At 47.2% G+C, this 25294-nt stretch overlaps 1 protein-coding gene across 1 annotated transcript in view; it reads right to left on the bottom strand.

Moving 5' to 3' along the window:
• Positions 1-6510: 6510 nt before the first annotated feature.
• The window catches only part of LOC135818913 (sushi, von Willebrand factor type A, EGF and pentraxin domain-containing protein 1-like), a 108753-nt gene continuing 89969 nt past the window's right edge, over positions 6511-25294 (bottom strand). The window contains exons 19-23 of the mRNA XM_065332102.1: positions 24945-25118; positions 11017-11205; positions 9631-9802; positions 8779-8952; positions 6511-6577 (exon numbers count right to left, since the gene is read on the bottom strand). Coding sequence (XP_065188174.1) covers positions 8877-8952; positions 9631-9802; positions 11017-11205; positions 24945-25118 — 611 coding nt within the window. The 3' untranslated portion in view covers positions 6511-6577; positions 8779-8876. The remainder of the gene's footprint in view (positions 6578-8778; positions 8953-9630; positions 9803-11016; positions 11206-24944; positions 25119-25294) is intronic.

Here is a 25294-nt window from a genome sequence, read left to right as displayed (position 1 = left end):
CAATCCACGTTGTGTACGTTAAAATCTCCACCCAATACCACATATTGACAAGATTTACGGGCCAGGTCTATGCCAGCACTGATGGCTTCAAGGGTACTGATGTCATTGTCGTGGCAGGAGCCAGAGCGATATGCAGCACACACAGCCACTGACTTCTTATCCACAGTTCTGACACTCAGCCATATTAGCTCCTCATTACCGACCTGGATGTCATCGAGTTCTCGGAGGGCCAGACTGGCTTTAACCCAAACCGCAACTCCTCCTCCATGAGCTGTTCGATCCTTCCGCAGTGGGGAGTAGTACCCAGTCAAGGACAGTTCGGAATCAGTAGCCTTCTCAGGGGTTAGCTTGCTCTCTGTGACAATGGCAATGTCAGGTTGGTGAACGTGTACAGCATGGTGAAAGTCACCAAGTTTACTCAGTAGTCCAAATGTGTTCGTCAGCAGGATCCGAAAGGATCTAATTGGAGCTTTGAGCTTGAGTGTCGGAGGACTCGGAAAGAGCGTCACTGTGTGAGCCGGACAAGGTGTCCCCCTTCGGAGCATCACTGAGAGTGTCACTGTGTGAGCCGGACAAGGTGTCCCCCTTCGGACGCTCACGGTGGCGCCAAGCCCGCGCGTACAGTGGGCGAGGCCAAAAGTTTGGAGCAGTGGCGATTTCAAGGTCAGTCGCATCGATCATCAAGCGGGCAGACACTTTCCCATCTTCTGTGGTGTGTATGCTGCACTGGTGAACCTTCTCCGGTTTGTTTACTGCTGCAGAGCGTTGCTCAGTGAATTCCTTGACACTTTCTTCACTGCTATGTGAGTTCAAATTGCCCACATAGATTACGGCTTTCTTCACTCTGTGAGGTTCGTTTGATACCAGTTTCCACGTGTCATCCGTGATTGGCTCTAGCTTCAGTGGCTTGGGCTTGACAGTGGGCCGCTCAATTGCCTGGGACTTGTCCTCATCCTCGGTTGACGTTTCATGTTCACTGGCAGGGTCACCCACGCTACGGGAAGTGCTACGGTGTTCGTCTGCATCAGTGGTACACGTGGCAGCCTGGCCTGCGCGAGTACGGGTACGCTTGCTGGTCCTTCCTGCTGTACTCTCCATCGTACGCTGGCTGTGCTGGTTGTGGGCAACTGCTGGAGGAGTCAGGGGAGAAGCACTTGCTGCGACAATGGCAGACTCCCTGAGGGCGACAACCTCCTCGTTCAGGCCTGCAATTTGCCTCGATAAATCATCGATCCCATTCTTTAGTCGTGTCTGGCGGTCTGCGGACTCCGTCACAAATGTTGCCAGCGTCTTTACTACGTCTAAAATCGAAGACTCGATCCCGGGGAGGGAGCACAACAATTTTACCTCCGAATCCGTCAGCCCGCGAACGGCAGCTTTTGCTGGAGGCATGGCGGAGGTAGGCCAAAGCTATCCGATGTCTACCTAGTTTCCTACTACTACTACTATACCTAATGTTTGAAACCAGGCCGGCCTGATGCCGGTTTCCTGGCGAGAAACTGTGGGAGCCTCAGAGCGCGAAAACCTGCACCCTGCTCCAAAGTTTGAAAAAAAAAGATAGTAAGTTACGCTATACTGTCCACTAACACCACCAGTCACTAAACAATCAGTTCATGCGATAACATTGCACGACACTGACCAACGGTACTGACGTTCTACAACTAACAGGCTAACAGATCTAGCACATCTTGGATGCGCCTTCCCCTCCTTATGTTATTTCTCTAACCAAGAGTACGGGGTTATGTACTTTTGCTATAACTAGGCCTTGACGGATTATGCTAATATTTTCGTGAAATTATGCTTTTCGCATTGCTGAAAAAATTGCAGAATTATGCTATTTTTATGCCAAATGTTATCATATTATGCCGCATTATGCTCACATATGCTGCTAATAATTATATATGATGGTTCTGTGCAAAATAACAGGGGATTTATTTTATAGGGGGTTGTACTGTAGCAAAAGTTCAACGGGGCCAACGCACCGTCCGACCTACAATTGTAGCTACGACCATCACTGATTGTAATGCACTGGACATGTTATCAAGGGAGTCGTAAACCTACGACTTCCTGGTGTATCTACTTGTACTTGTAGAACATGACACCTCTATGGAATTTGGTGCGAACAGGCGGATTATTCGATTTTGGTAGGAATTATGCGAAAAATTATGCTAGCATAATTCGTCAAGGCCTAGCTATAACTTAGAACCTTCCAAGTTGGAAGGCTGTTGGAGTGTATGTATTTGTTTGCTGTTTTACCTTTCCATAGACCAATGCTTTGACCAAACTGCATTACATTTTGTTGACAACTCAGAAGTTGGTCAAGATTATTTAAGTTTGCACGAATACCACCCAAAACGTTCGTGGGGTCCAAACGGACCCCAATATACTGGGAACATAGGAAAAACGTCAGCATGGAATGAGGTATTATGGCTGTAGAAGAACTTTTTCTTCCAGGGCCTCATACTTCAGTGGATGTCATCCATGTATTCGGTGACCATGGAGATAAATACCAAAACTATCGCAATTGTTACACTTTCTGTGTTCTATGTTACTGGGGTCAATTTGGACCCCGCCCGCATTTTCCATAATAAATGTGAAATCCATCATGAACCTCTAACCCAGACTGTTTATTTATCTCGGTTATTGTGTTGTTGAGGAATACATGAATTTTCAGGGAGATGTGATGCAGCAAAGTAAAATTATTTCAAAATCATACTCCTGGGGTATGTTCGGACCCCACAAACCGGAATGAGGGATAAAAATGTACATTAAAAAATTGTGGTTTGCGTGAGACTCGGCTAGATTCTGGGAGGCAAATTTTCGTGAAGCAGATAGTGCCAGTTGTACTGTCAAAGGTGCAAGTAAGAGTGTGTCAGTACATTTAATTAAAAGGGTACTTAAAAAAATCCAAAAATAGCGGTTCGTGTGGGACTCGGCCAGATTCTGGGGAAGCAAATTAAAATAAAAGACTTTAGTATACATCATATTATGTATACCAGGCATCACGGGATAGGAGCGGACTACAGCTAACACTACATACTGGCACAGGCTGTAAAAACAGGGTTCATCTCATACATGGCTGCACTGGTGCATGTATGCTAAAATTAATGACGTCAAACACGGGTAAAACGTGATAGGTAGATAAGGTGCATCATCCTGGGAGCAGTTCCTAGTCACCGTTCACCATGGAAATTGCGGTTGGTGAGCTTTCAGATTCATCTGACTTGTCCACTGGTGTATGGTGAACTCCAGCATGATGTTCCTCCATCAAGCCTCCTGGGGCGGAGTACAATTGATCGTCAGATTCTACAAACAAGTCCACTAGTGCCTGATAAAGAGCGTTGTCATTGATGGTGGGAGAAACAACACAAGACTTGTCTGCTCCCGATTCCGAGAAAGCATCGCCCAGACTATGTGCTGACACCTGCTTCTCGACCTCCTTTCCTTCTCGGGCAGCGCACATCTCAGCATACAACATGGTCGGTGTTTCGCTCCGTTCTGCGACGTTTGAGGAATCCACTCTTTTATGCTCTACTTTCGATTCGTACGTCCTATCTGGTTCGTCGTTGTCGTAAATGTCTTCACTATCCGCAACTCTGTTTGTGTCAGTAATCTGGAAGACAGAGGAGCTGGCCATCTTCAATTTATTTTGGTATCGAAGTGCTTCCGATTCGTACGTCCTATCAGGCTGGTCATTGTTGTAGGTGTTTTCACAACCTACAACGCTGTTTGTGTCAGTGATCGGGGAGACAGAGAAGTTGGCCACCTTACATTGATTTTGGTATCGAAGTACTTCCGATTCGTACGTCCTATCAGGCTGGTCATTGTCGTAGGTGTCTTCACAATCAACAACGCTGTTTGTGTCAGTGATCGGGGAGACAGAGAAGTTGGCCACCTTATATTGATTTTGGTATCGCGGTACTTCCCCGTATGTCCTATCAGGTTGTTCATTGTCGCAGTTGTCTTCCCTAGCGAAAACTTGTTTTGGTTCAGTGGTCCGGGGGAGAGAGAAGTTGGCCACTTTATGTTGATTTTGGTATTGCGGTACTTCCCCGTATGTATTATCAGTCTGTTCATTGTTGGAGGTGTCTTCACTCTCCGCAACGTTTTTTGTGTCAGTTATCAGGGCGAGAGAGGAGTTGGCCGCCTTATATCGATTTTGGTATGGATGGGTGTTTTCTTTGGGCCGATGAGCAGTGAAGGTGGTGAGTACATTCTTAGGATTTGATGAACTTAGTCCCCAGGCAATGAGCACGGATAACAAAATCAAACTGAGCATTGAAACCACTATAATCATGGCCCGACTGCTTGATTGTCCAAGCCAGGTAGTCTCCGTCAGGGCAGCAGCCGTTGGAATACCTAATCCGTTGCACAGCAAGAAACCAGAATGCAAATAGAACACACATATGCGCACACGTGCACACATGCACACACACCCACACATGCCCGCACACACCCACACATGCCCGCACCCCCCCCCCCTCCCACACACACGCGCACACACATGTGCACACACACACACATACAAATAGACACAAACACAAACATACACATGCACAAAGAGAGAGAGAGAGAGAGAGAGAGAGAGAGAGAGAGAGAGAGAGAGAGAGAGACAGGTGTTCAAAAAACATAACAAAAGATAATGCCAGGAAGAGAGGTGTGAGATGCGATTGGAATATGAAAAAGAAGATGATGAGGTTCTGTCACTAAACTGTCACTGCGTCACAACACAGAAAAGTAGAACAATGGCATGCCTTGGCATATAATTGTGACAGAAAACAGGCCAGAATTTTGGGACCTTTACTGATAATCCTCGTAATAGGCCCAGTATCAGCGAGAATCGACCTTCGGGTGAAAATCATTTTTTGCAGAAAAAGTCATTTTCTGCCACGGCAAAAATACTGTTGCTTGCGCTTCGCTGTGCACATCCAAACAAAAATTAGTTCATTGCGACAAAGAAAGCTTTAGATCGTCCTACAAGTGTAGTAGGAGCTTTCGCTCAAGATGGCCAACTGCCGTCCATCTCTGCCAGAAGTCATTGGACTTCCTAGGTAGGAATCGTCGTGTCTGGTAGAGAACGACGACAGTCCTCACAAGATGTTTTTGTCGACGCCCAATTCCTATTTAGCGACGAAAAATTCAACTTGATTTAGGCTCCACCAAAGGAGATCTCTGCTGGTGAAAGTACTTTCTGACATCTGGAAATCCTCGTGGGGCCCTTCTGATTTTAGTACAACTCCGCAGGGGGGAAATACTCAACAAGGAGAAACTAGTGAGGCGACGGCAACAGAGGCAGTTGAACTGAAATGTCCTGGATCAACTCGAGTACGGACGATAGAGCTCTGCCGCTAGTGACATGATCTGCCACCCTGACTCCGCGAGGAACACCAAAACCCTAGGACGGGGCAAGAGCTGACACAAGTACTTGTGATTGATGAGCTATGAACACTTTGCGCTCAGTGCTGGAATCATGGCGCACTGACGCGCATGCTGCCAGTTTCCCACGGAGCTCAAATTTCACAGAGGTGCAGCAGAACAATGATGGACTACCTCTGAATCGTGTACGATATGAAGTGTGTGGTGTTAGAATTTTGTGCCTGTGTCATATTCCCTGTGGGATGCACAGACCGGGACTCCAGGTGTATTTGTAGCCACCCTCCTTCCTGTTCTGGACTTCTGCGGATTATTAGCAGACTTGGGATGGTGTTCAAGCAGTTTCCATTGCCGTCTGCAGTGATGAGGATCAAGACCATCCATGCTCTATGCCAGAAGTTGTGCGAGAGTTATACAACAAAAACTGGACGGCTGATGAATTGCACTGCCTTTTGTAACGCATAGTACTAGTATTCTGATGTGGAAAACGCTGTGATAAATTGTTGTATTTTCTGATATGTACCTAGACTTGTTTGAGAAGCTTCTGGGTCATCAACATTGCTTTGTTCGGTCTAATACTTCGCCATGTGATCACTAGATACCTATAGATGACAAAAGCAGAAAAGTCTTTTTGTGAAAAATCACCCTAAGGTCCATTTTGCAGATACTGGTCCGTACATGTTTGGTCATGGGAACGGGAGGAAAGGGGGAGGGAGAGAGTTACGCTACAGGCACCACACAACCCCAAAGTCTAACTCAACCTTGCGTTTTCAAACCCCTACGTAGGTAGGTTGTTGTGTCATCTACCCAGAGAACTCATGCTTTGCCAAATGGACAAAGCCTAGAAGAAAGCTAGAGTCAAATCTCTGAAAACTCAATAAGGCAATCGACGGGTAATCAGGAGGGGAATTCAAGGAAATACTCCCCCTATTAGCTTTGATTCTTTCCCCTCGTTATACTAAAATTTCAAAACATCTGTAAACATGTTGTGATCAGTGTACGCAAACCTTCTAACATTAGATTTTACACCTACCAGTACAATGTGGAGTGTCTGACCATTGTCCATTCGAGAGACAGATAATGGAGCTACTACTGTTGATTTGGTATCCCATTTCGCATTCAACTTTGACTGCATTACCAACTCTAGTGTTGGTTGCGGGAGTAATTCCGTTCTCAAACCGCAGGGCTGGGCATGTTTCAATAGCTAAACACAAAGAAGAACAGAATGACAGCAGAGGTGGAGTGTGTCCATGGTTGTCATAGAGGAACAATAACACCTAGAAGATTGTAGTGTTCATATTAAGTTGAAGTAGTAATATTAAAATTAACAGCTCTCATGTACCCCATAGGTGAGGTCCCCCCCCCCCCTGGGGCTAACGCATCTGTTGTTAAAAATTTAGAGAAATAAAAGAAGAAATACATTTATACACACTCTCCATTCTGTTATTGCAGGGAAAACAACCTCGATTCCACCAAGAAACTAGGCATGAGGCAATGTTATTTAAAAGTACAGATTATAAAACCAAAAAGATGTTTAGTAAGCGAAGAGATTTGTAGCATGATAAGTTGATTAAAATGTACTTGGTCCGTCAAGTTAAAATTGGCGCTTATCTTCGCACTTGACTTTTTGGTGTTCTGCCTGTGTCATTTGGCATGGAACCACCGATTCACCATCTGAACATAGCCATTGACCATTGCATCCGACGACATGGCAGCACATACCATCACAGAAGTTGCGATCGGTTCGTTTCAGTCTTTTTGACTGAGTTTGCCACCGACAAACACTTCCGTCAGCGCAAGAAAAAGTTGCAAGGTCTGCTCGAGTCTGTAAAATAGGTCGGGATGTTCGCGTTTCAGAGCTATGGAGAATACAGTTTCTGTCTACTTCCAGCTGTCTGGTGGCAAGGATTGTGTACCGCGAGAGGTATAGAAACGCTGGAAAAGTGCTTCGCGAGCTTGAATTTCCGTGCTGGCACAGTACAGCGCCTAGTGAAGAGTTATCACCAGCAAATTGCTGACGAAGAAACTACAGCTCATGTCGACATCTGCGGAAAGTGAGATGAATCCGGCTGACACACTTTGAAGCTCACAGGGGACCGGGCAAAGGAGCTAATCAAATGTACCGTGACTAAGTCCTGAGTGAAACTCTCGTGCAAAGGACTTTCACTGAACTAGCCGAAAAGCCTGGCGCAAGGCGTTAGGATTTGCAGTCCATTTCAAAACTATAGACGCGTACCTAGGCAAAAACCGTTATGCCAGCATCTACACCACATAAAATCTGTGATCACTTTGTGCATAAATTTTTCCAAATTGGGCGTCTGTTATCCAATCGTTTAGAAACTATATAAGAGTAATTGTGGAGCGATCATGAGCAATATTCCGAAAACTATTCTCAATAAGGTCCAGCCAAATTTGAAATATTTCAAAAACCCTACGCGTCTATAGTTTTGAAATGGACTCTAGGTGCAGTACGCATAGGTGCTACATCAAGCGGAAGCTATCACTGCGCTGCATGTACAACCACCAGCGGCTCGCGTGGGTGCTGATCAGCAAGTACGACAAGCGCGATTTTGAAAAAAGGACACTGATGTGGTGTTGTCTTTTTGTCTCAAACAAAGACGCATTATAGCGACGAACGGGGATAACACTTACAGCCAACATGCGGGCAGTCTCACTCAGCTTCTGATCGGCAAGGTGACAGGCACGCACTGCCTTTCAGCGTGATTGGAGACGAGGAGAAGTGGAACAATCTATGAAACGTGCACCAGCTGTCCGGATCGAACGTTTTGAGCTCTTCCTCCAGCGACGATAGTGGCGAGGAGGAAGTGTAACTTGCTTGAATTTTCGGATGAGTTGCTTACTGACATGTAAATGATCACATACATAGTGCTTTGTGATCATGGCATGCTTCAAATAACATGTATTTCCTTCCTGAGACAAGTGTGATGATAAGCGCCAGTTTTAACTGGGCGGATCAAGTACACAGTTGAACTCGGATGGTGAGCCAATTAAAATTATTGTGAAAAAGGAGAAGGACAAAATGTCCCTTTTGTCCCTTTTCCCCTCTTGGACTTTCCGACCAGAGCCTTCGAAGTTGGAAGGTTGTTATTTTGAGCCTTGGAGAAGTGTTGGAGCAAGGTGTCGGGTACCCAATATCTCAGTACTCCTCGTCAGTTTTGTGCCATTTTGTCGCACTCACTGACTGTATAAGATCTGGTTACGTTGGAGGACAGTTTCAAAGTGAAACAGCACACACACACACACACACACACACACACACACACACACACACACACACACACGCACACACACACACACACACATACACACACACACGCACACACACACACACGCACACACGCAAACACACACACACACAGCTACTTTGCACTACATGACACTTACGTTGGCAAGTTGGCTGAGGTGCAGACCAAACTCCTTGCAGAAGACATGTGATTGTGGCAAAACCAACCAATTTGAATCCTTCGTTACAAGTGAAGTTTCTAGTTGCTTCGAAACTGTTTTCTCCGGGCGAGACTGAACCATTTTGTGGATGTGCCAAAAATGAACAAGAGACTCCTGAAAGGTTGACAGATTTGAAAAAAATTAACAAATTATTCAGGGTCAAAGAATAGCAATCAAGACAGTTTGTTTTGTGATTGCACAGTACCGTAAAGTCTGCTGCAACCCCCCCCCCCCCACACCACCTTAACCCCCGCCCCCTTTTTTGCAAGATCTGCTGGCCTGTATGCACTTGACTTAAGGACTATTACAGAAACTGTACGAAAGTACATACCACACCGCAGCATGAAGAGAGCTTTGCTTCAGTAAACTGTGAACCGGTAGAATTTGAGTCAGAGCGGGCTAAAACATGACCACAGCTTCTTTTTGAAAAAGTCGAGAAAAGTACGAAGAAGTGAGATGCGAGTTGCTGTTCTTGTTCTCCTCGGTCGACTGGACTGATCTGGTTGCATTTCTTTATTGCAAGTATGTTTATTTGTTTGAATTTGTATTCCATGTGGCGATTTATTGAAGTCTTGACAAGTCGAGGGTTGAATGGACTTCTCGTGTGCGCTAGAATGCAGTCATGAGTGGGTCAAGTGGCTAGTCAAGACGACGAGAAAAGAATAAGATCGACTGTTGTAAGAAACCAATCTTCTTGTTATTATTCCCAAAGTGCTTACCACTACTTTGTAATGTGACGTACACTTCACAAAATTTAATTACTTTAGTATTATCACTCCAAAGAAGCCTTACTTGCACATGTCGGCGCAGAGTTTGATAAATTTCCATTCATCAAACATACAGTGACACTGTTTCCAACCGGTTTGTAGCCTTTGTTGCATGCAAAGACGGTCAGGCGCAGGAGATGTCGAGCTGCTAACAACGGAACCATTGGAAGGTGTGCTGGGCAAAGCACAGGATATCACTGTATGAAACACAAAACAACAAGACAAGACCAAATTTCATGAGCTGGGTGACAGGCAATTAACTGAGAGTATGCAGATCTAAAACATCTTTGAAATGCATATTCCTACAGGTAGGGATCTCACATGAAAAGTAAGATGTTCACTTTCCCTCACAATACCACTGTGTGTGTGAGAATATGGTAGATTACTGTTTATAACAATGCCACTACACCAGGGTTCTAGTCAAAGTAGTATTAGGGGAAGGGGAGGGGAAGGGGGGGGGGGGCATGGAAAAAGTTACCCGATACCCATATGTCCAATTCCATAAATTGTCCTGCCAGGCAAAATGCAGCGGACGTGGGGATTCCTCGACTTAACCCCAAACAAATGAGCCTATATGAATCATCTAGTATTGACTTCTGACTGTTGAATGACGTGAAAAACCACAAAATCGACAATAGAGTAGGGAGGGGGAGGGGGCGCTCAGTGAGAGTGCGAGAGTGCTACTCTCCCTACCCGTCTTTGGTTAGAGTTGCCCAGGTTACTGGGGTTGATGGTGGCAGCCGTAAGACATGACCAACTTGACGCCACCTGGCACGGGTTGTGAGGATGTTGATCTCCTCCATTTTGCACATCCGGATAATAGTACATGTACATGATATGAGATGCACTGTGGCCAGAGAGAGACCACAACTGACTTTGTTGCCAGGCGTCCGACTGCTGGTTCCTTGGAGAATGGCCGCAGTTGTGTTGTGAAACTTGGGTATCTCGACCAAACATCTTTCTTCATCACCAGAAAATTCAAACAACTAACACCTTCAAATGCAGGGAATTTGAATACTAATTAGTAATGACACGTGGCGTCATTAAATCCATCAGCGGAGAGGACAAACTTGGCCCTCACTGGCTTCACATGTAGACTTTTTGGGTCTAGTTTTCGCGATTCCCCATTCCGTGGATGCCATAGAAGGCCCCCATGAAGAGAACACACTACCGAAAAAAATTCCAGGAGTGCTCCTTTAATCGTTTTGGAGAATGTTACATGATCCAAGAAGAGTACACAACAGCATTCAGCTTTGAGCCAAATATTTTATTATCAATCACTACACCACAACTTCACTCTCTTGTCACCTTGCCGACGGTGTGCTATGGCAATGTGTGGAGGTCAGCTGGAGGTGGGATTGTTCAGAAAAGTAAAATGTAACTTTTCCGATCAAATTTTATTAAATCTTACATTTGCATGAAGGAAGAGAATCACTGGTAGGCCATTGTCCACTACTGTTGCAGGTAATTGCTGGTGCTCCGGTTCGCTGATATCCTGGAAGACATGATATGTTTGCTGAACCTCCAATCGTAAAGCTAGAAGATACCGTGCTTATATAACCATTAGCAATCGACGGCAGAACGGCTGGACATGTGATGCCTGTAAGAAATTATGCAGAAACCAACAACACACAAACAAATCAGATGGAAACTGTACACACACAGTGAAATTCGCGTCTAACGACACTCGGCAGGGCACCAGAAAAGTGTCTTTATTCGCGAAGTGTCGTTATACCCCAAGTCTCATTATTATTATGTATTACAGTTGGATGGGACTTTGCTCTGGGCATGAATTCTGTCCTTATTCACGAATTGTCGTTATATACGCAGTTGTTATTAGCGAAGTTGACTGTACATGCATTTCATAGAGTCAATTGACTTCAAGTAGGTTGGTCTGTTCATAAGCAAGGTTAGACTTCATGTTGGCAAGCTACTGAAGTTGCTGAACTCTGACATCTACTGGGAATGTATGTTCATTACAGAATAGACCAAAAATGGGTTTGGGGGATGTTTCAAATCTTTATTCTCACGATAGCCAGTGGCCAATAAGAGATAATAGTGTAAGAAAGGAGAAAGAGTGAGGAAGAATTGGGTGGGCAGGGCCTAGGGGTTGATGACTACTTAAGTGTACGGGCAGGGGTGGTCGCCACACGAGCATACAGAGTTGCGTACTTAAGTGTAAGGGCAGGGGTGGTCGCTACACGAGCATACAGAGTTGTGCAACAGCAGGGATATCTTGGATTTGAAGGGAGTACGAGAAGGGATTTCGCGAAGCTGGGTGGGCAGGCAATTAAAGTAATGAAGGGCCTTGTACAGGGGAGAATGGAGACAGCGGTCAGTCCGCGGAGTTGGCAAGTGCCAAGTACGAGAGCGACGTAAATTATACGAAGGTTGCACGTTGCTAGCAGTATGCAGCGAGAGTATATGTGGTGGGGCATAATTGTGGCGCCGAGAATGCGCGAAGAGTATATGTTTAACTTTAAAGCGTGAAAATAATGTTGGCCATTTGATGCGATGCAAAAGGTGGGAGTGTTCTAAGTGTGTGTAAAGGGGAAGGTGGAGACATATTCTGGCGGCTTTCCGCTGGAGTCGTTCTAGCCTGTCAAGGGAAGTGTGGGACAACGGTGTGAGAGCATTGCTCGCATATGAGAATATAGGTAGTATGTATGTTTGATAGATGTGAGATAAAGAATCACTGGTGAGTGTAGACCTTAGTCTAAAAAGAATATTGAAAGACTTGAGTGATTTTTTGACTATGTATTCAACATGCTCCGTCCAACGGAGGTCATGCTGAAAGATTATTCCGAGGTGTTTGTGTTTTTGGGCTACGGTAAGCGGACTATTCCTGAGGGTGATCTGGGGTAGCTGTTCAGGGGGGCGGTTATTGTGGTAGAACGGGAGGATGACTGTTTTCTTTGTGTTAACCAGCAGGTGCCATCTTTGAAGCCAGTCTCCAGCTGCTGTGACACTCTGTTGTAGGTTTCGGGTGCAGTCTTGAAGAGTTCTCGCTATGGAAATCAGAGCGGTGTCATCTGCAAACTGGCTAGAGGTGGTGCTGGGATTCTCACATGCGTGTGGAAGGTCTATGGTGTAGACGAGGAATAGAAGCGGCCCAAGAACAGATCCCTGAGGGACGCCGGCAGGGATCTCGAGGAAAGGCGATAGGTCGCCATCCACCTGGACCCTTTGCCGACGCCCCAACAGGTACCGTCGGAACCACTCCAGGGCGTTGCCCTGGACACCATAGTGGGAGAGTTTTGCTAGAAGGCCTGCATGCCACACACGATCGAAGGCCTTGCTTAGATCGAAAAAGCAGGCATTGACGTGTTTCCCGTCGTCTCTCGCAGTGGAAAGGGTATGGACGAGACGGGCAAGCTGCTGCTCAGTGCCGTCCTTCTCGCGGAATCCGGACTGCTGGTTGGGCAGGTGGGGTGTGATGTGATTTTAGAGGAGTTGATGTGCAATTTTTTCTTGGATTTTTGATGTAGTGCTCAAGAGAGAGATGGGTCTATAATTTGTTGGTTGGGTTGGGTCACCCGGCTTGGGTACTGGAGTAATGGTGGCATCTTTCCACTCCTGTGGGATTTCTCCGGTTTGGAACGATAAATTAAAGAGGGACGATAACGACGGTGCAAGTTCCTTCGCCGCTTCTTTGAGTAGGCGGTTTGGAATAGAGTCAAACCCGGGGCTTTTGTTGGTATCAACTCCGCGGAGGAGTTTTTCGACCTCAGCTTGGGAAGTCGAGATTTCTTGAAGGGGACTGAGGATGTCAGGGGTGGTGTTGATGGCTGGAGTTTGCTCATCCGCATTGGCCACGGACAGCTTGCTCTGGGAAATGAAGAATTCGTTGAGGGCAGCGGCTTTTTGTGCTGGTGTCGTTGCAGGAGTTGCTTGGCTGACGAGTTCGGTTATGCGTTGTTTTGTAGCTGTAGTTAGGTGCTTCATGAGGCGGTGTAGGGAAGTAGAGGAGGCTGTTGAGTTGTTTACGTAATCCGATTTAGCGCGACGCAGGAGGGAGGTGACTCTGTGTTTTCTGTGCTTGTCCTTGATCTCTTTCAAGAGGCCCTTTGATATCCATGGTCGTGCTGGCACGTTCTTCCTGTCCCAAGGGGGGTGAGTGCGAGTAACTTGGCAGTGTTCTTGGGCGATGCTCAGGACATTGTCGCGCCAGGATCGCCAGAAGGTGTCAACTGGGCATGGGTCGTGTTGGTTTGGATGGTGGTTGAGATTTGTGCGTGAAAGGGCTTCTCGAAGAAGGTGGATAGTGCTGTCTGTCCATGACCAGAATGTGGTGCTTCTGGATCGTGGAGGGGAGTTGTTAATTATGGGGGGCAGTTGATTATTGATGTGGCCACTGATAGTAGTGTGATCGGATGCGCCAAATGGTGGAAGTGATTGGATATGAATATCATTGGTGTGGAGTGAGGAGATAACAAGGTCTAGACATGAGAGAGGTGTTTGTCGGTGGATGTAAGTAGGGAATCTGACATGTTGTGTGAGGCCGTATGTGTGTAGCAGAGTTTGTATGTCGTCCCCAAGGCGATCTGTTCTGTCTGTGGTGAGCCACGCACTGTTCTTGGCATTGAAGTCTCCAAGTAGTAGGAGGTCGTCACCTTCGGCTCTAGCGGTTTTGATGCTTCTTTCCAGTTCCGCACAGAAGAGGGTGCCATCGCTACGGGGTGGTCGGTAAATGTTTGCAACAACGAGGGAAAGGTTACCGGTGGAAATTCTCGTCCATATGCATTCGACAGAGGATGGAGTATTGCTCTGTATTTCCTTGGATTCCCCGTCGCTGGTTGTAAGGTAGACTCCCTCTAATTCGAATACGGTATAATTCGAACATTCCGTGTAATTCGAACTTTTTCGTCGTACCGATCTTCTGCAAGTCACTTCAAGTCAAAATCGAACGCATAATTCGAAGTACGAAAAGTGCGCCGGTTGGATAATTCGAACCCAGTCTTCGTACAGAAGAGCTGTTTACAGTACATTGGCTATGTTCTTTGAACGCATATTTCGAAGTGAGATTGAGTTGCTATCCTTGTAATTCGAAGTTCATTCTTTTCTCCTTCTCTAGCCAAGAGTAGCTCAAAAATCGATCAATGGTCCGCTGCAGGATCGACTATAGCGTTCAAGAAACCCACCTTCTGTCGAAATTTGATTCAAGCCCGTGCGAGGCAAATTGCAAAGGTTTGATTCTTCCAGGTGGCTGACTCTCTTCGCGGATCTCGATGGCCTTTCTTGCCGCGCCAGCTCGTGCGTGGAGATGTTGGCGCACAACAACACTATTGTCGTAAATATTGTCTATGCCTATGCTCCACTTCCGTTCTTCAGAACGACGTGCTGGTGTCCGACGGCCTTTCATGACGCGGATTAGGCAGCGCAGTTCTTTTCCGTTGAAATCGTTTCAGGAAAGCTGCAGTGACTGACAACTTCTTCACTAGAAGATGAAGATAATGTCAAAATGATTTTGTGTCGATCCGGCCAGTGTTTAGATGATCTGTTGTACATGACCCGTACCGGTACGAACACCTACAATGTATGTTCCATTGATGCAAATATAAATGTGCAAAAAATATTCAGCACGCGATTTCAAGCATTTTGACATACATATCAGTGCATGGGGCTGCATTTGGATAATTAGAAGTTCCGGATAATTCGAAGTTAGGGCCTGGCAATTTGAGGTTCGAATTAAGGTGGCTCACGCCTATTTCAAAAAAATTAACGATTGCTCTGAAAATTTGGTGGGCGGTTGCTCTTAGGTAGTGTATGCAAATGGCGAGTTAAAAAAACGGGGTCTCAATGCTAACTTTTGAGATATAGGCGATGACAATTTCACTAAATTGTCAAATTTGTACAGGATTTGTGATGTATAGCGGACAGGTATTTCATCAAGAACCTGATTTACAATCTTCCTCATTTTTTGGTTATTGAATGGACTAACTGTGTACATGCCAATGAGAAAATAAAAAACATATGCTTCAATGCTCAATTTCGCCATATAGGCGCAGAATGCCTTTTTGATAAGTTAGCTTTGCTACATGTACATGCACACCTACATATCCCATGTACAGGTCCACATACATCTACCCTTCTCTACTAGCCCACCCAACCCTGCAATACACATTGACACAAGTGTACACACACACATACCACACACAAACACACACACGCATACATGCAAACACACACACACACACACACCTGTCCTGTCGAGCCACTACCACTAGGGTCACGTGGGCCCGGAGGGGCAGCAGAGAGTGAGAAAGAGCACGCCACCCGGTGGCGCTCCAGACACCCACACACACCCACACACGCACACACACACACACACACACACACACACACACACACACACACACACACACACACACACACACTACTACTACTACTGCTACTGTAGCATGGTTGCCCAAGGGCCACACCATTCCGAAAGAAGCCGGAGTCATTATCAGGAGCAGAAACGGAGATGACGACTCAGGTCACTCTGTCGACGGAACTGACGGCTGCAGCGAGAACAGCGGACACAATATGATGCTCTGTCAGACTTGGTTGCCCGATGGCCACGGTCGCACATGTGACGTCTGAAACCAGGCACTGACTTGAATTGCCGATTGCATGTCAAACACAAGAGAGAAGCATGGACGCTGAGCGGAAAAGATGATGCCGGCGCGGACACTTTCGATGGTTCCAGGGGCAAACAATGATGCACACGCAGGCCACCACGAGAGTGAAACCACCTTCTGCATGTAGCACACTGCACAGCACCACGCTGATCCTGGATGGGGAGACTTTGCTCTGCGCCACATTTGTGCCTTGTTTGTCACCTGGCTGGCGAAACGACCGATGGCAGATAAGATAGTCCACCCGCCAGGCAGACCTATCCTGAGCAACCTCATACCAGGCCAGACAGACAGACACACACACACCCACCACACACACGCACAAACGTGCGTGTAAACAGTGACTAAACACACACACACACACAAGGCACACACAGGATCGCACGCCTGCAGACCATCGCTCCAATGAAGATAAGATTACTACTTCTTTGTGTAAATATGTTTGAGATAGAGTGTCACTCTTAGATGTGACTGACGCCATCAACCAATGTCAAGGAAAAAAATTCACGGTTCGCGTCAGACTCGGCTACAGGCCGAGTTTTCCGCATCTGTATGAACGCCATCATCCTTCAAGGATCAAGGCGCAGATGCAAGGAAAGAATGTGTTCAATCTTCTTCTGCACACGTAGAAATAGGTTTGGGCATTTTCGATGATTTAGAATGTACGTCGCGTGAATATGACAATGTGACAGAGGCAGCCACAATTTACTGATTACTGTGCATTGATCTAGCTATATACACTGCAAGTGCACTGTAAAATTGTGTTACATGCACGTAGTTGTGAAGGGAGACAGTATACAATCATGTACATTCACCAATGACACACCTGTCAGACAGCAGGTTAGGGCTAGTCAAAGTTATGAAGGCACAATATACGATACGAAGGCATAATTTTGCGATGTACTTGAGTTTGTGAATATATAGTGGACTTTGTGTTCACACATACTCTACCAAATTGCCATGCACACCATTGTAACACACACACACACACACACACACACACACACTTGAGCCTGGGGAGCATGATTGCTGTCAGCCAGTGTTGCTTTCAAATGCTTATTCTCGTCAGGAGTGATGTGAAACACATACTGGTAAATATCAATCTCTAAAAAATGCATCCTAAATAAAACGCTCAAGCACTGAGTCTAGTCAGAGTGATAAGACAATAAATTGAAGGAATTTCTCAACAAAAACTCAGTGTACCGCTGTGATCAAGCCGTGGCAATAACTATAGTAGAGTTCTTCGTGGACAGCGATTACCATAAAGAAATGGTGAGATACTACAGTAGTACCCTCTACTGACACAATGCAACCACGCTGTCCAGTACATGTTCGAATCAAAAATACTTTCGTACATTCGTGACCATTTCAATATATTCAAGGGCGACCTCCACAATCCACTGGCTTCAGAGTCGATTGATCATTATAGAACGGCCATTCTTGACAAAATAGTCAGACAAATTTTGCGAAGGATGGCGTTCTACTGTGGAATGGACTCGCCAAGTCACTTGAACCAATTCAACGAAAATTCAAAATACTCAGGTTTTACACATTCACGTACCCGTCTGTGCCGTCCCCCATTCCTTCCAAGACATCCACATAGACTCCAACGCTTTGATTCTACTCTTTTTCCGAAGCCGACCATGGGCATGGGCAGTGCCTGCTGGAAGGGACATCCCAACACTTCTCTGACAGGTGACAATTTCCACAAGTAAAAAATGCACCTCAAAAAAAGTAGCCAAGTGAAGGAGTGACAAAAAAAGAAGAAAAAAGCTCACACTCTAGACTCGAGTACGAGAGTTTCGTACTCAGGCCATCTGCTCGAGCTGGACCCTTCGAAACTGGAGTGCGCTACAAGCTCGCTAAGCCAACTCCGCATGCACTTTTCTCGAACGTAGGATGCGCGAGAACCTGCGCAGAAGACGAGTTTAGAAATAGGCGCGAGCCACCTTAAAGGGAGTCTACCTGTAATCTCAGACGCACTGGCGCTGTTCATTTCAGCGGTTTTCTGTGTTGCATCCTTGCTACTACTAGTAGTACTAGTAGTAGCAGGGGATCCGTCGGGTGCAGTGCTCACCTGTTCGGCCGCCCCGTGCGTATACCTACAGTTGAACTGTGCGCGGGCTCCCTGTTGAGCTGCGCTGGCGTACGAGTGTGAACCCTTGGGCTCTGTGCGCGTGCGTGCTGAGCTGGTGGATTGATTTGAGCTCTCGGGCTCCGCGCTGGGGTCCGTGTTTGTACAGCTACTACCTGAACTAGCACTCACAACAGCCTCACTACCTCCTGCATCGGGCGCACTTGTACCCGAGCTCAGTTGTGATCCAGGGAGTGCAGCCGAATTGGTGCTCTGTGTATTTGTGGGTGGTTTGTTCGTGGGCCGCTTGCTCGGACACGATCGAGCAAAGTGCTCATCCATGCAAATCCTGCAGGTGGCCCTCTGGTCCTCGTGACGGACACGAAACTGGTGCTGGTCGGCTGTGCGGACAAATGACGGAACTTGTCGACATCCCTCCTTCAGCTCGATGGTGGCGAATCGCATACCTGTCCCTACAGTAAACCCCGACGGGGTTTGAATTTGACCATGGCGGATGTCTCCCTGGATCTGGCCAAATGCAGCCAAAGCACTGCAGATAACGGTATTCTCGATCCAGATCGGGACATCAAAGATATGGAGTTGTAGTTGTTTGGTGAATGCAGGGCGTACAGAGAAATGGCTGTCGCCGATAAAAAACCCGTGCCCCAGCAGTGCGTCAGTCTGCGTAGCAGATAATAACGTTACCTTTGTGAGGTTGGAATTGGTGATCTGGACGGAGGCGACGTCCGTGTACCCTTGGGTAACAAGGGCCTCGGCTACATCCACTGTCTTGATACCGGCGTGACTGGTGAAAACTACGGTGTTGGCCTTCATGTCTTCTCGGGTAAGTGATTTCCATCGTGGCTCGCCATTTCGGGCAGCAGTACTAATGTTGCGCTCCATGGTTGGGGTCTGGTACCCCGGGTAAGCCTCAATCCGCAAAAATCTAGGGAAAAACTGGGAGCGCCAAAATCTGCTTCCTACTCCTACTTAACAGTTGTTGTTGTTTCAAATCTTTATTCTCACGATAGCCAGTGGCCAATAAGAGATAATAGTGTAAGAAAGGAGAAAGAGTGAGGAAGAATTGGGTGGGCAGGGCCTAGGGGTTAATGACTACTTAAGTGTACGGGCAGGGGTGGTCGCCACACGAGCATACAGAGTTGCGTACTTAAGTGTACGGGCAGGGGTGGTCGCTACACGAGCATACAGAGTTGTGCAACAGCAGGGATATCTCGGATTTGAAGGGAGTACGAGAAGGGATTTCGCGAAGCTGGGTGGGCAGGCAATTAAAGTAATGAAGGGCCTTGTACAGGGGAGAATGGAGACAGCGGTCAGTCCGCGGAGTTGGCAAGTGCCAAGTACGAGAGCGACGTAAATTATACGAAGGTTGCACGTTGCTAGCAGTATGCAGCGAGAGTATATGTGGTGGGGCATAATTGTGGCGCCGAGAATGCGCGAAGAGTATATGTTTAACTTTAAAACGTGAAAATAATGTTGGCCATTTGATGCGATGCAAAAGGTGGGAGTGTTCTAAGTGTGTGTAAAGGGGAAGGTGGAGACATATTCTGGCGGCTTTCCGCTGGAGTCGTTCTAGCCTGTCAAGGGAAGTGTGGGACAACGGTGTGAGAGCAGTGCTCGCATATGAGAATATAGGTAGTATGTATGTCTGATAGATGTGAGATAAAGAATCACTGGTGAGTGTAGACCTTAGTCTAAAAAGAATATTGAAAGACTTGAGTGATTTTTTGACTATGTATTCAACATGCTCCGTCCAACGGAGGTCATGCTGAAAGATTATTCCGAGGTGTTTGTGTTTTTGTGCTACGGTAAGCGGACTATTCCTGAGGGTGATCTGGGGTAGCTGTTCAGGGGGGCGGTTATTGTGGTAGAACGGGAGGATGACTGTTTTCTTTGTGTTAACCAGCAGGTGCCATCTTTGAAGCCAGTCTCCAGCTGCTGTGACACTCTGTTGTAGGTTTCGGGTGCAGTCTTGAAGAGTTCTCGCTATGGAAATCAGAGCGGTGTCATCTGCAAACTGGCTACAGGTGGTGCCGGGATTCTCACATGCATGTGGAAGGTCTATGGTGTAGACGAGGAATAGAAGCGGCCCAAGAACAGATCCCTGAGGGACGCCGGCAGGGATCTCGAGGAAAGGCGATAGGTCGCCATCCACCTGGACCCTTTGCCGACGCCCCAACAGGTACCGTCGGAACCACTCCAGGGCGTTGCCCTGGACACCATAGTGGGAGAGTTTTGCTAGAAGGCCTGCATGCCACACACGATCGAAGGCCTTGCTTAGATCGAAAAAGCAGGCATTGACGTGTTTCCCGTCGTCTCTCGCAGTGGAGAGGGTATGGACGAGACGGGCGAGCTGCTGCTCAGTGCCGTCTTTCTCGCGGAATCCGGACTGCTGGTTGGGCAGGTGGGGTGTGATGTGCTTGTAGAGGAGTTGATGTGCAATTTTTTCTTGGATTTTTGATGTAGTGCTCAAGAGAGAGATGGGTCTATAATTTGTTGGTTGGGTTGGGTCACCCGGCTTGGGTACTGGAGTAATGGTGGCATCTTTCCACTCCTGTGGGATTTCTCCGGTTTGGAACGATAGATTAAAGAGGGACGATAACGACGGTGCAAGTTCCTTAGCCGCTTCTTTGAGGAGGCGGTTTGGAATAGAGTCAAACCCGGGGCTTTTGTTGGTATCAACTCCTCGGAGGAGTTTTTCGACCTCAGCTTGGGAAGTCGAGATTTCTTGAAGGGGACTGAGGATGTCAGGGGTGGTGTTGATGGCTGGAGTTTGCTCATCCGCATTGGCCACGGACAGCTTGCTCTGTGAAATGAAGAATTCGTTGAGGGCAGCGGCTTTTTGTGCTGGTGTCGTTGCAGGAGTTGCTTGGCTGACGAGTTCGGGTATGCGTTGTTTTGTAGCTGTAGTTAGGTGCTTCATGAGGCGGTGTAGGGAAGTAGAAGAGGCTGTTGAGTTGTTTACGAAATCCGATTTAGCACGACGCAGGAGGGTGGTGACACGGTTTCTTTGGGCAGTGAACGTGTTCCAGTCGTCAGGCGAGCGTGAGTGAAGGTATATTCTGTGTTTTCTGTGCTTATCCTTGATCTCTTTCAAGAGGCCCTTTGATATCCATGGTCGTGCTGGCACGTTCTTCCTGTCCCAAGGGGGGTGAGTGCGAGTAACTTGGCAGTGTTCTTGGGCGATGCTCATGACATTGTCACGCCAGGATCGCCAGAAGGTGTCAACTGGGCATGGGTCGTGTTGGTTTGGATGGTGGTTGAGATTTGTGCGTGAAAGGGCTTCTCGAAGAAGGTGGATAGTGCTGTCTGTCCATGACCAGAATGTGGTGCTTCTGGATCGTGGAGGGGAGTTGTTAATTATGGGGGGCAGTTGATTATTGATGTGGCCACTGATAGTAGTGTGATCGGATGCGCCAAACGGTGGAAGTGATTGGATATGAATATCATTGGTGTGGAGTGAGGAGATAACAAGGTCTAGACATGAGAGAGGTGTTTGTCGGTGGATGTAAGTAGGGAATCTGACATGTTGTGTGAGGCCGTATGTGTGTAGCAGAGTTTGTATGTCGTCCCCAAGGCGATCTGTTCTGTCTGTGGTGAGCCACGCACTGTTCTTGGCATTGAAGTCTCCAAGTAGTAGGAGGTCGTCACCTTCGGCTCTAGCGGTTTTGATGCTTCTTTCCAGTTCCGCACAGAAGAGGGTGCCATCGCTACGGGGTGGTCGGTAAATGTTTGCAACAACGAGGGAAAGGTTACCGGTGGATATTCTCGTCCATATGCATTCTGCTGCTGTCATTGGTATTGTCAGTACCCTTGTGTTGAAACGTTCCGCTATGTACAAGGCAACACCACCACCATAGTCCTGTCTGTCAGCTCTGATCAGCTTGTAGCCTGGGATTGCATAGAGACTGTCAGGGTCTGATGTGTCAGCCCAGGTTTCCTGGACTGCAATGACTGATAGTTCGTTCTGAGATTCAGAGCACGAACGGGTAAAGGTAAGTAACTCGTCCATTTTGTTGAATATGCAACGCACATTGGTGCTGAGAAAGTTCAAATTCACTGACATTGGTATTGTTTTTTTTGGGGGGAATTTTATTTTTTTAATGTTTTTGTCTTTTGGCTAGTTGTTGAAACTTATCTGGACTCAGTATTTCGGGTGTTTCCTCTGAGGGGAGGGCCATGTCCCATCGGCCTTGGCTTTCTCCTCCATGGTCGAATGGCCGTGGCTGTGTCGGCGACGACGAGGACCGCTGGGTATCCAATCCGCATCGTCAGAGGCAACCGTGGTGGCCCCGTCGTCGTGGCCTTCCCCAGTGCCTGTAGGCGGAGGGGTGCCGGACATTGGGGGTGTACTGGGAGCGATTACCTGCAAGCTGGAACTCTCAGCTACCTCAGTTTGGTCGACAGAGGATGGAGTATTGCTCTGTATTTCCTTGGATTCCCCGTCGCTGGTTGTGTTCTCAGACGCACTGGCGCTGTTCATTTCAGCGGTTTTCTGTGTTGCATCCTTGCTACTAGTACTAGTACTAGCAGGGGATCCGTCGGGTGCAGTGCTCACCTGTTCGGCCGCCCCGTGCGTACAGTTGAACTGTGCGCGGGCTCCCTGTTGAGCTGCGCTGGCGTACGAGTGTGAACCCTTGGGCTCTGTGCGCGTGCGTGCTGAGCTGGTGGATTGATTTGAGCTCTCGGGCTCCGCGCTGGGGTCCGTGTTTGTACAGCTACTACCTGAACTAGCACTCACAACAGCCTCACTACCTCCTGCATCGGGCGCACTTGTACCCGAGCTCAGTTGTGATCCAGGGAGAGCAGCCGAATTGGTGCTCTGTGTATTTGTGGGTGGTTTGTTCGTGGGCCGCTTGCTCGGACACGATCGAGCAAAGTGCTCCCCCATGCAGATCCTGCAGGTGGCCCTCTGGTCCTCGTGACGGACACGAAACTGGTGCTGGTCGGCTGTGCGGACAAATGACGGAACTTGCCGACATCCCTCCTTCAGCTCGATGGTGGCGAATCGCATACCTGTCCCTACAGTAATCCCCGACGGGGTTTGAATTTGACCATGGCGGATGTCTCCCTGGATCTGGCCAAATGCAGCCAAAGCACTGCAGATAACGGTATTCTCGATCCAGATCGGGACATCAAAGATATGGAGTTGTAGTTGTTTGGTGAATGCAGGGCGTACAGAGAAATGGCTGTCGCCGATAAAAAACCCGTGCCCCAGCAGTGCGTCAGTCTGCGTAGCAGATAATAACGTTACCTTTGTGAGGTTGGAATTGGTGATCTGGACGGAGGCGACGTCCGTGTACCCTTGGGTAACAAGGGCCTCGGCTACATCCACTGTCTTGATACCGGCGTGACTGGTGAAAACTACGGTGTTGGCCTTCATGTCTTCACGGGTAAGTGATTTCCATCGTGGCTCGCCATTTCGGGCAGCAGTACTAATGTTGCGCTCCATGGTTGGGGTCTGGTACCCCGGGTAAGCCTCAATCCGCAGAAATCTAGGGAAAAACTGGGAGCGCCAAAATCTGCTTCCTACTCCTACTCAACTTTTGTTGTTGTTGTTGTTGTTGTTGTTGTTGTTGTTGTTGTTGTTGTTGTTTCAAATCTTTATTCTCACGATAGCCAGTGGCCAATAAGAGATAATAGTGTAAGAAAGGAGAAAGAGTGAGGAAGAATTGGGTGGGCAGGGCCTAGGGGTTAATGACTACTTAAGTGTACGGGCAGGGGTGGTCGCCACACGAGCATACAGAGTTGCGTACTTAAGTGTACGGGCAGGGGTGGTCGCTACACGAGCATACAGAGTTGTGCAACAGCAGGGATATCTCGGATTTGAAGGGAGTACGAGAAGGGATTTCGCGAAGCTGGGTGGGCAGGTTGTTGTTGTTGTTGTTGTTGTTGTTGTTGTTGTTGTTGTTGTTGTTGTTGTTGTTGTTGTTGTTGTTGTTGTTGTTCACTTTCATTTTAATTCACCTATTGCACAAGCATGATTGTCTTCTCACCGTCCCTTAGGTCCGGTTCTCACAGAAGAATGTGACTTACCATTAGTTGGAACTCAACGTTACTCCACACAAAAGGAATCATGGCTCTCCCAAAGTGCATTCATCAAACTTAGTTTGAGAAAGGTTGCGTGGCAGGAATATGATTCATGAGCGAAAACCTTTGCAAACACTAGCATTTGCTTCAAGCGAGAATTACTGAAATGTCCAACTATAACACACTTGACAGCTTCAATGTGAACTAATCTCAGACATCAGACATGCCCATCGCGGAAGCGATGTGAGCGAACAACTACTGTATGTTAGACATGGCAACTTATGCTGGGATTGCACCATTCAACAGTTGCAAGGCTGATGAATTTACCGCCACTAATTTTAGCCTTGTATCCACCACACAGCTGATTGAACTGGCTATTTCTGGCCAGTGAATCCCTATTTTTCAATTTTCATTTTCCCTTTTTTCATTCTTTTTAGACACACACACGCCACACCAAATACTTCGGCATTCACTGCCTATTGGAAACCACCCAGCAGAATGAAAGAAGAGCCCGGAGAATGAGAAAGAGAAGAAAGACACGAGCAACCATTTTCATCGGTAATTGTACTCGCGACCTCTGCATAACAAGACACTTACTTTGGCAAGTTGGCTGAGGTGCAGACCAAACACCATTAAAGCGACATGTAGTTGTAGCAAAACCAATCAACTTGAACCCGTCATTACACGTATAGTTTCGAATTGTTTCAAAGCTGTTATCTCCGGGCGAGACTGAACCATTCATTGGATGAGTCAAAAGTGAACAAGAGACTCCTGAATGGGAATAAAAGATAACAATTAATAAAATAAAGTAATTGAGGGTTAAAGTACAGCAATAAAGAGAGTTTTTTTTTGGATAATTGCACATAATTGCACATTGGATTAAACTTTTTCCTCCGATTTCAATGGTTGTTCTGCATATCCACAAACAACATACATGCACGCAACTA

Source organism: Sycon ciliatum, chromosome 6 (assembly GCF_964019385.1).
Source record: "Sycon ciliatum chromosome 6, ocSycCili1.1, whole genome shotgun sequence".
Taxonomy (NCBI): Eukaryota; Metazoa; Porifera; class Calcarea; order Leucosolenida; family Sycettidae; genus Sycon; species Sycon ciliatum.
Note: the sequence above shows the minus strand (reverse complement) of the source record. Positions and strands in the feature narration are given on the sequence as shown.